Genomic DNA, 11,584 nt, shown 5'->3' on the forward strand with positions numbered 1-11,584 from the left:
TTCACTGAATAAACCTATTCTATATAAAACATGATCTGTGTTGGTTAGGTTTCTCCATCATTTTAAGCCAGCACCATTAAACTGGTGACAAACTGATTACTATGAAACACAGCATGAATGAAACATATGGACACAGTTCTGTTATCCTTTGTAATTTTAATTCCCATAATTTAATTAGTTAAAATGCAGACAACTCTCACAAAAAGTTTCAAAAAAGTAAAATAAAACAATACAGTACATATGCAGGTAAGGGTATTATTGTTAGGTCTACAGCCCTGTTTTAAGAGAGGGTACCAGACAGTTTACAGCATGGCACTAACAGCATGGCATTACAGAAGACAACACATAGCAGGCCAGCAAAGGAGTAGGCTACATTCTGTCTAGTTTCAAATGCGGATGAAAACATAGAAGAAAATAAACACAGTCAGTACATCCACTAAGGAAGAATGTCGATGGGCTGCCGAGTAGGAAACTTCTTTAAGGAACTTTCACTTTTTATCTACACCTTTAACTTGATGGTTTTCTTGCACACTGTTCAACTCCACTGCTATGACACTACACACTGATAGGCTGAATTCATATTGTGTTCGTTTAGAAACACAATGGTCAAGTGATTTTCTGAGGGGGGTTTGCAAGTTCTCTATAAAGCTCCACAAAATACAGCCATTGGCACTTTTTTTCCCCCCTAAGCGAGGGATATGTTTACAATAGTTAAATGCTACCCTCCTGTGGCCGCACATGCTACTGCACACTCTGAGAGACGTTGCCCATTTGAATTTAGCTATGTACAAATAAATATGCCAGCGACAGAAAGAGCGCAGCGGCCCGTAAGCAGAATCTTTCACTTGCTGCTGGTTTGTAAAAGTGACAGGTTTGGTGAAACCCCACTTTGTTGCATCTCAATCTTTCTGAGCAATGGGGATGCCACTGCTGAGCAGGTTCTATCTGGAAACTATTGCAATAGAGGGAAACAAAATTACAAAGTATATTTTTATCCTTTTACTTTCCAAAAATAATTGTGCACATTGCTGAATTTGAACAATTAGCAACCACTCTGTTTCTTTCTCTCGCGAACAAAGGAGAGAATTCCCTGGGTAAAAGAATCAATGGAAATATGGAATCTCTCAGAGTAGTTTTAGTCTGTTAAACCCTTACCTGAATTATACAATTACATATTGCAGTAATTAAGAAAGCATTACATCAGGACATCTTTTTAGTTCCATTTATCAACATCTCTCAGGACTAGTTTTAGTCCAGTTCATGCTCCATGATAAAAGTCCGCACTCCAGGTAAAACTCAGATATGTAGAAAAATATATAGTTTGAATGAAATTTATATATCTATTGATTTAATTTATTTTAAATCACACCCACCATGTAGCTTTATTATTCATTGAATTTTTTTTTTAATCTATGCAGCGGTGTAAAAAGTAACTTGATCATAAATCACACCGCTACCAACTAAAACACGGAAGGACATGAGACACTTGCACTATTCCTGGTTATTTCATACATCTTTTGTAGTTAATAGTTTGTATTTCATTGAAGTTTTTAGGCAACTGTTATGAGTTATTCCTACACGATGATAATGTAAACACCTCAGTACTGAAGTTACTGTCTCTGACAAACAGTAAAGCACGATATTAACAAGGCAAATGGCCGTCAAAGCAGATTTGTTCATGAAGGAAACAAAAACAAAAACAACAAAAACAAAAAATTAAAAAAATACACACACAAGAAAAAAAGGTAACACTTTGCATTGGTTCAAAGCCACACATACGTATAGATCTGGTGACTGTCGAGAGGCAGAGTATTAGTGTCTGTTTTTTTTCTTTTCTTTTTTTTTAAATCACTGTCCTTGTGTCAACATCAGCCACACCTGGCTTAACCAAACACCACCACCATCAATGAGTAACTGAAACAGAACGGAACGACCGGTAACCATCCACACTGACCTGTCAATATCAACATGTTGACCTCAGCTGACCAAACACTGACCAAACATTCCAACTCATTTCACAGTCACAGAAATCAACCTCTTCTCTAATCTGACCTTTTCTTTTACATTTGTAACATCACATCTGTCCCTGGTCCTGTGGTGCCTCTGTGATTCAGCTGCATGTTTTCAGGACTGTGGGGGGGATACAGTGGTCTTAGAACAGGTGATACGTTTACATCGATGCAATTCAACACATTTGTGCACAGGTAGCGGTGTTTATCCACAGGGTGTCTAACACTGCCTTTCTAAAAGTGTATGTGGGAACGCTGATGTAGTAAATGTGTGTGTTTGTGCAATGGGACAGCACTATGTGCTGTTAAGTATGTTTTGGCTGTAGCTGCACATTTAGGCAATATCTTGGCATTGTTTTTCTTACTGGGCTCTACTAACTTTTTAACTTCACAATGTTGTTTTATTAAGCGTTGCATCAAATAGTTTCCGAGCACCTTTAAGGGTTTCTTTCTTCCACGGACACTGATTTCTCACACATGTCACGGCAAAAGGATACAAGACAGAAAACTGTGTCCAATCATACCTGGAAATACTGGGGTGGAATCTGAATTCGCTGAATCTTTGGCTAAACATTTTCTACCGAGAGCAAGGAGGCACCGACTGTATTGGAAAGGAGTTTTTGAGCCCTTTTTATGAGATCTCTAATTACAACTAGGACTATATCAGATAATGATATAAAGCCTCATTTCAGTCCCCAGAATTAGTGTTCAGTTGATCAAAGATATGTGCATTCTGTAGCAGTAGTGTATTAGACCAGACTTTCCTCCATGTTCTAGTGAAATGATATGTATCAGAATAACGAATGGTACATGTGACTGTGACCATGCAGCAGACTACAGGGAGGGATCCTAATACCTTCCAAAATATTAAAAACAAACTCCAAGTTATTCAAATGTTGGGAGTCACAGCTTTTGGCTTGTTAGGTCGTTTCAATTTATTCGCATTAACCTCCGGGAGTCTGTGTTAAAACTTTTGTCCATATTCTGATGCATCTACTGATATTCCCAGACTGAGAAATAATAAAGAGCAAATAAAAATGCATTTAAAATTCATCGTGGAAAAATATGTACAGTAGAAATGTCAGCATACGTCATCAAAAGTAGGAGTATCCTTGTTACTTCTAATCTTCATGTATATTTATATAAAAAAATGGAAATATGTGAATAAATATAATGATAAAATTGGGCTTTGTTGACCCAACAATGAGGATTTCAAATTCGTACTGTTTTACTCTACTCTCCGCAGAGATTTTTTAGCTTGCTCACTAGCTTTGTTTTTGGATGGCAGAGAGGCGGCTGAGGTATGACGAACTTGAAAGAAAATATTTACATTTAGCTCATTTTAGGGACCGTAATTCATAGCTCCTTCATACAGCAGTTACTGCAGTGTTATTTGCATTGCCTCAAATGTTATCTTTTTTCTTTTTGCCTTTCAGTGTATAAGATATTCAATATATATCCATTATAATTCCAGAATAAATGAACAATAAATAGGCCTATGCCTTGTTTAATACACCAGATTGATTAGACTGATCGAAAGTCTCATATACGTTCCTGTAAGAGCCATTTTACTTAATTTAATCAACATTGATTTTTAATCATTTTAGAGTATGTGCACTTCTGGCAAGTGTGCGTATGAGTGTGTGCCTATCCCTACATGCATAACTGATCATTTGATCTTGAAGACACAGCTCAAAACGTGAGTAGACTCTGCCTGCATGACTACAAATATACAAGAAATATTTTCTGTGATAATGAAAAACTGACTAAACAGCTAAAATTAAAAGAATAAAAAAAGAAAAATAAAAAAAAAACAAAAGAAAATAAATACTTGTACATAAATGAAGAACATTTGAGTCAGAAACGTGTGGATGCTCCCCAGGCAGCTTCTGAACACTCTCCCCACCTTCATGGCTATCTGCTTCTCTTCAAATCTCTACACCTCTCTATTCATCTTACCATCTTTCGGTCTAATGAATTTTTTTTCTTGCCCTTGCACCTTCACCTCTAAACATTTTTGTCTCCTCCTTTCGCTCATACAAAAGGCAGGATGCCGTAGACAAACAGGGCCATGACAGCGGCGCTGAATAGGCCGGCTACAGGAACCGTCACGAACCAAGCCAGGAAGATATTCCGGAACAAACGCCAGTCCACGGCCTTCTGAGAGCGGAGCCAGCCCACTGCTACCACAGAGCCCACCTACAAACACACACAACAAATCAGCAGAGGTCCTGAACAGTCCTCAACAGATTCAAATGTTAAGCTACAGGACAGGGGAAAATAGATTAGTAAAAGGACGCAGAAGGGTCTAATTGACCATTCCATGCTTGGCCAAAGATCCCATTTACCGTAATTAGAAACTCTAGCAGGCAGAAATATCTAGATTTAATTTACAATTATTTTATTTTGTGCATATGCCAAAAGGTCATATTTTTATATAATTTCTGGTCTTTTTCAACCTCGCTAATTCTGATAAATCCAAAGCCCAACATTATTAACTGGAATCCCATTTGCCTGTTTTACGCTGGATATTTTTTACACTGTAAATGAATAAATAAAATTTGGCTGTGTAATCTTGCGGCTCTTGAACCAATAAACTTGGTGGCCGAAGGGTGGGACCGTTACGTCCCCATGTAGTTATTTGTTTCTCAAGCCATTTTCAAAGAAAAGCAAAAACAGCATCACTGTGTCACTAGTGGCACTCACGTGAAAAGTGATTTATAAGATGTCTTCCAAATTTTGTTTCCATATTAGGAAACAACCACATCAAAATATGTAATCAGTGGGCTCTCCAACGAGTGGAAACATGGGTCTGTTTTTAAAAGGTTCAGGAGTTCACTGGAACCGGCACAGGCATTAGCATAGCACATTGTCTAAGCTCAAAACTAAGGTTCATTACAGTAAATGGGATTTCTCATTGACCTTGCAACAGCTATTAAGGCCATATTTTGGGTGAAGCACAAGTGAACTAAATTAGGATTTAACACTAAAATTAATCAGTTGAATATCTCATTTTCCCATAACCAACACATACAAAAGTTTGTAGGCATTCCTTAAAAATTCAGCTGCTAAAAAGGTGTACTGATTGTGGGCAAAGGCACCGCTAGTATAAGCTCCACAGAAAAGCCTGAAATTTAGGAACTGCACATTAGCCTAGGTTCACTACGTTCTCTGGCGCACCATCCATGAGTTAAAGGTACTAATCTTCTCATGGCTTAATGCCATCAAATCCTTACTGGAATGCTGCAAAATAAAGTGTAAAATCTTCTTGGAACAGTAGAGACTGAAAAAAAATGAATATACTATTTAACACATTTTATTTAAAAGAAATTTGGATCATCATGTGCCAAACCAGATATGGCTGCACTAGTATATTTACTACTATTTTTTAGCAGTTCTTGAAAGTGTTGGACAATAGAGTGAACTATAATTATTATATATATATATAGAAACAAAGAGACCCCTTTGTGTGCCAATGTTGTGTTAATAATGGACCTTAATGTCAGTGGTATTCTCTCATATTGCACACATGAAATCAAGAGTTACTTTTCCCAGACCTTGGCAGAACTCTGGTCTTTCTGTTCATATCACATTATCTGTTCTAGGCCATTGTTTTTTAAGGTGTTTCTCCCTACAGTTCCATGGGAATGTAACAACACACTCCCTCACGCAGAGAAGCGTAACAGAGGCAGTGTGAAGAGTAACATCTCCATACATGTTGCTGGTGTCAGGTGCCCAGCAGACAGCTGGGACGCTGGCTAAGGAAATGATTTGGCTGTTCTTATACGGTCAGTGTAATACAAGCCACAGGCCGGGGAGGGGGCTAAATCTGGAGTAAGAGTCAAACAACAGAGAGTCAACAACAGCCAGGAAACTTTGTCTATAAAAGGACTGCACGATAAATGGTGTTTGAGGTTTAGAACTTGCTAGAAAAATGTTTAAAGTTAGTCCAATTCAATTGTCCAATGTTGACTGTACATCAAACTGAAGTACCTTAAATGCCAGGTACGTTTGACACCAGTCCTTGGTAGAAGCCTGGCTGATGTCAGCATTGGTAAACTGGATGTACCTGCAACCACTAAATTGTACATTGGATGTACCTTCCACTAGCTGATAGAAAAGTAAACCTTGCAGGTGTGTCATTATTTCAGCAGTTTATGATAATTAGAAAGTAACATGGACCTAGTGATCACCACCAGTGTGATTCATCGCCACATTCTGGGGGCTTCAAAGAGATTCACAATAGCTTTTCATGCAATTTCAGTTCACAGAACTTCTAGTTTCATTTCAGAGCCATGGTTTTCACCAGAGACTGCTAGATGGACCCGAGCATTAGCAGAAATGGTACGATTAAAACACTATCTGGCTTTTTGCAGCAATACAGAGTCCTGGGGGGGAAAGAGTCCATTTGGAACTAGACGTTCTGGTCTAATTGTCCCTGTTTGTTCTCTAAAAGCTCCCTAACACCCACTTTCTGTAATACCCTGGTCGACAATTTGCACTAAAATGTCAAGAAGCCCCCAAAAAGCTTTTATATTACACTAAAAGAAGAAGAGAAGGATTTAGATATTAATTTTTTTTTCATAAATATGACATGGATACCAAATATTGACGCGCCAAGGTATGAATCATGTGAAGGTGAGGGTCTTGATGTGATTACCTAAAAATTCCTTACCTCTACATTTTCCCAGACTTAATACAAAGCCTCACATGTGAGTGGTAAACAATGAATGATTATAACAAAGCACTTCTCAGTAGCACAGTAAACACAACTTGAAATGTCAGTGGCAATTAAAAAATGAGGTTAATCTGTAATTACTAGTGTAGTAATTATGAGAATGCAGTTCCCCCTTTAAACAGATACAGTGGTCATTTAACTTCTACGAACTTTAATTCTAAAACTATAAGCATCTGAAATTGAGGATTTACTGTAAAAGGTAATGATTATAAGCTACAGCCGTGATTTCACATGGTTGCAGGAGTGAGAGGTGATCAGCTCTTCTGTGATTACACTAAAAATGCTACGGGGTGGTGCATAACTACCAAAGCTCCCCTACATCATCTTTGGTACCTTGCAGTGGGTGGAGCTTATAGGAACGCCCACATTTGAGGCAACAAGCACTGTTAGAGCACTCATTACTTCAATGCAAAATCCACTGTGAAAAGACAAAGACAAAAGAAGGAGACGGGAAACACAGACAACAGAGAGATATGTAAGAGACGTCATGATGCAAGACACTGAGAGACCCAAGGCTACAGACACCACAAATACAAAGAACCATGGCATTAGCATAGAGAGAGAGGGAGAGAAAGAGAGAGAGAGAGAGGAGTGGTGAGGGGCACCACACAGGACAACATGTTCAAAAAGACTGCCGAAGGCTCTTTGACTCCTTTTGCACCGACACTTTGTTTTAGAGCAGAAGAGGGAGTTCTTGTCCTCCTTCACAGAGGGTGTGAGAGAGCTGCATTACCCAAGCCTGAGAGAGGCTGCTTTCAATTATATGGGACATGACTTTGTCCCAGTGACATCCGTGTGCAATCGAGCCGAGTGATAGTAATCGGAAACAATTTTCAGGGGGGTGGTGTCAGAAGGGGGACAGCATTAAGATCAGAGAACTTGATTGCTGGCAGACAGCCTAAGGCTTGTAAAAACCTGTGCCATATAATTTATTAACTGAGAATGTCGTAATAAAACTTGAAAAGATTATTTTTTTTAAATAATTATTGATTAAAATCAATTTTCCAAACTAGAACTGGTTAGTTGGCAAAATTCACGATGCCTACTTCATATTCTTATAAAGGTTTGTCCTACAGACATACAACAGTACATGTATTTGAGAGCTCAGTTAAGACCATTTTTAATTATTTGGCATTTGAAAACTGACTACTCGTCAAAAACTGTTCTAAATTAGTAATACAACTGATATAACAATCAAAATGGAAGGGGATCTTGCAGCACCTCTGAATTCCTCTGAGAGCAGGCAGCTCACACTCTCCTGTCTCTAGGCACACAGTAACCTGTGGAAGGAGCCAGCTGTCCCCAGAGTCAGTTTTTACCTTGCAGTGTGTGGTACTGATTGGGAGTCCGATATTGGACGCCAGCACAACAGTGAGAGCTGAAGCCAACTCAATAGTGAATCCACTGCGGGGAGGGCAACAAGAGATCATTTTATTTATACCTTTAAGTCAAAGTTTTATTAAGACCAGCACTGGCAACACATGCAATTCAGAGGAAGAGTCACATGCACCCAGCATGCAAACCTGGAGCACAGTATTCAGGGCATGCAAAACCAAAGGAGGAAAATATTAGGCAGAAGAGAAGACTAGAATGTATAGGACTGCTTTTTTGTTTATTTGATGGACACATTTAATACCACAGATAAGTGTGTGTGTGTGAGAATATAAACGTTTATGTTGAAGAATAAATAAGGGCATATGGAAAAAGCACTGTCGGATTTATGTTCTAAAAGGTATCCTTTGCTTTTGTCTTTCCTTCACAGAAAGTGACCGACATTTGGTTTACGTCTTTAGAGATTTTTTATTTTAGGGTCAGTTTGATTGTTTAGATTCATATTTGCAAGTAATTAGAAAAGGATATCAAAATAAAGAAAGAGGCAAAGAGGACTCGGTCTCTGTTCAGATATGCACCACTCTATAGGGGTAAAACTACATTGACTATTTCCATCCATCCATTATCTGTACCGCTTATCCAATTTTTTAGGGTCGCGGGGGGTCCAGAGCCTACCTGGAATCATTGGGCGCAAGGCGGGAATACACCCTGGAGGGGACGCCAGTCCTTCACAGGGCAACACAGACACACACACATTCACTCACACACTCACACCTACGGACACTTTCAAGTCGCCAATCCACCTGCAACGTGTGTTTTTGGACTGTGGGAGGAAACCGGAGCACCCGGAGGAAACCCACGCGGACACGGGGAGAACACACATTGACTATTTGAACTTTTTAAATTTACCTGTAATAGATTCTAGTAATACACACACACACACACACACAGGTTCTATACGTGTCTGTATATATACTTTTTTGGCATTATCAAGTTGTTGAAGCTGGGTTATGGAGATGTTTTATTGACTGAGCTGTGAGGTGCAATTTTCTCAATTAATGCAGTGTCGGAGCTCTGTTGTGTTTGAGGTTAACTCTCTCCCTAAATCTTTTTACTCAGCAAATTAAGAAATTCTAATTAAAATATAATAAAAACTATTCAGAAATGTTAAAATAATGTAAAATATATATATAGAGGGAGGGAGAGGGAGAGAGAGAGAAAGAGAAAAAAGTTGACAAGCATCCCCTTTCTTTTGTTCTTTTCATTTATCTAATTACTTTTGTCCCCACTCATGAGCTATATAATCTGTGCGAGAGATAAAAATTATTCACAGTTTTTAAAGGTTTCAGGATTATATATAGGATGATTAAAGCTGGTTAAAACAACTGGCTTGTTGGTGGATTTATTATTGTATAATGTACTTAAATGTATATGTTGACACATTAATATTAAGTATATTGTATATTAAGTGTTAATAAACACAACATAATTGTACTAGCATCATAAACAATTGGTAAGCATTCAGTGTACTAATTTATCCTCTTTTGTCAACTTCTTGAAAACATAGTGGTTTTTATTCCACTGCTCAGATCACAGGATGAATCAAATGATAATGTTACCACTGTCGGTATCTCAGCACAGGAAGAAAAAAGAAAGTTCTACTAATATATATATATATATATATATATATATATATATATATATATATATATATATATATATATATATATATATATATATATATATATATATATATATATAGTTAAATACTTATTGCAGAATTTGCTTTGATATAATTGGATATCCAAAATGTCAATGTGGGCCAGTATTCACTGCCCAGTGTTTTCTCTGCAACTCGATGTATTGAAGTGAGAGGCAAATTGGTAATCCTTTCTCATGTTAAATTTACTCTAGTTCTACACAGAATTAACGAGCTTGTTGGTGCCATGACCCTGGGCTGCCCAATTTTTTTATTTTGATTAATGTCAGGGGAGTGAGAGAAATCGTGTCATATCTCCTTAACAACCAAAAACCTCCATTCCTAAGATGTAAATGTGATAGTAGTAGTGCTGTAATAATATCCAGCACAGCTAGAGTGGAGATCTCCTGGCCTTGATTTTATGATCAGTGGAGGGTTCTAAGAAACCATGGAAATTCTTAGAAACCATGCTGTGACAACTTGGATACATTTTCTTGAGGCTTAACAGTTTCAAATAAAAGTTCAGTATATTAAAATGTTATCTGGTGTATGTGCATGTGCGTGTGTGTGTATTTATATATATTTATAGATCTTAAAACTAATAGCAGAAATGGAAGGCTATGTTCCTGTTGTTGATATCAACTCAAAATTAGACCGTGTCTTTTGTTTTGAACTGTTTGTCTGCACTATAAGAGCTGAAGGTCATAAAGTTTGCGTGCGCAAGTGTCATGCTAAATTTAGCACAGGAGGTTGGTTTGGTGAGGAGGGAACAAATAGTGATAAGTTTCTTTGCATAAGTGTTGCCCTTGCTCCAATATCCCCATTAATCTGAGTTCATGCCACTGTTGCTTGCTGCCAACTCAAAGGACTCTGTGGTGCCAACTCAAAGGACTATGAGCAAAAACCCAAATATAAGCTTTACGGTTCTAATCTGCTGAGATTTTCAATGGGCGATAAACAGCGGTGACCCAGTTGGCAAGGTAAGTGCTCCATTTTGTAATGCAGTACTCCGGAAAGATGGTTTTTGGAGTAGGATGGGGGCATAATTGGTAAGTCTGAAGGTCCATTCAGGAACGCTGTTATTGTGAGCCAAAAGCAGAAATGCAGAATGTATAAAGAAAACTATAATGAACATCTTTACCCAGAAAATAAAAACAAGCCTTGAGATTTTAAAACATGCACTGTTAAAATATGGATGCCCCGAAATTTCAGCCAGCAAAAATAATACATACAAAAATAATTATAAATAAGACTAAATTGACAGAAATTTTAAAATGTGGTTAATGTCATTCAGAATGACTTCAACTCTGATTAAAATTTAATTGGTTATTACCTTTTTATATTTTAATTTCGGTGCATCACTAAAAGTAAATAATTAATTTACATTTCAGGCATTAAATACAGGCATCTTGTTAACTTAAAGTTACAGAATACAACCATGCATCAGGATGCCCTGGAATATTCCCCATGCAGAGAGTAGGCATGCTGCCCTGTCAGGATCATGATCTCACCTGGAGGGGGTGATGGGGGTGAGGTCTTTGCCCATGGTCTGGATGACGCGGCGCCCCCACACCCAGAGACCAGTGCAGATGCCAATGCCTCCATAGAACAGAAGCCACACAGGGGTAGTAGACTCCTGCATCACTCCGCCCTGTTCATAGATCATCCACAGGGCCACCAATGGGCCAATAGCGTTACTGAAAAATAGGAAATGAAGTGTCTTAAAAGCTTGGATTGCCAACAGCTGAAAGCAACTTACATTTACAATTGCCACTTAAAACTCTTGCTGTACGCAATTGTGTATGC

The 11,584-nt window shown here is 38.1% G+C and overlaps 1 protein-coding gene across 7 annotated transcripts in view; it reads right to left on the minus strand.

Moving 5' to 3' along the window:
* Nucleotides 1-146: 146 nt before the first annotated feature.
* Nucleotides 147-11,584, minus strand: part of slc20a2 (solute carrier family 20 member 2) — a 42,154-nt gene continuing 30,716 nt past the window's right edge. For 5 of the 7 annotated variants that reach the window (XM_066643332.1, XM_066643329.1, XM_066643330.1 and 2 more), the window contains 3 exons: nucleotides 11,290-11,475; nucleotides 8,067-8,151; nucleotides 147-4,208 (listed from right to left, as the gene is read on the minus strand). In XM_066643332.1, coding sequence (XP_066499429.1) covers nucleotides 4,044-4,208; nucleotides 8,067-8,151; nucleotides 11,290-11,475 — 436 coding nt within the window. In that variant the 3' untranslated portion in view covers nucleotides 147-4,043. Of the gene's footprint in view, nucleotides 4,209-7,080; nucleotides 7,166-8,066; nucleotides 8,152-11,289; nucleotides 11,476-11,584 lie in introns of all 7 variants that reach the window. The other 2 variants (XM_066643334.1, XM_066643335.1) reach the window with 2 other exon arrangements.

This window comes from Hoplias malabaricus, chromosome 14 (assembly GCF_029633855.1).
Source record: "Hoplias malabaricus isolate fHopMal1 chromosome 14, fHopMal1.hap1, whole genome shotgun sequence".
Classification (NCBI taxonomy): Eukaryota; Metazoa; Chordata; class Actinopteri; order Characiformes; family Erythrinidae; genus Hoplias; species Hoplias malabaricus.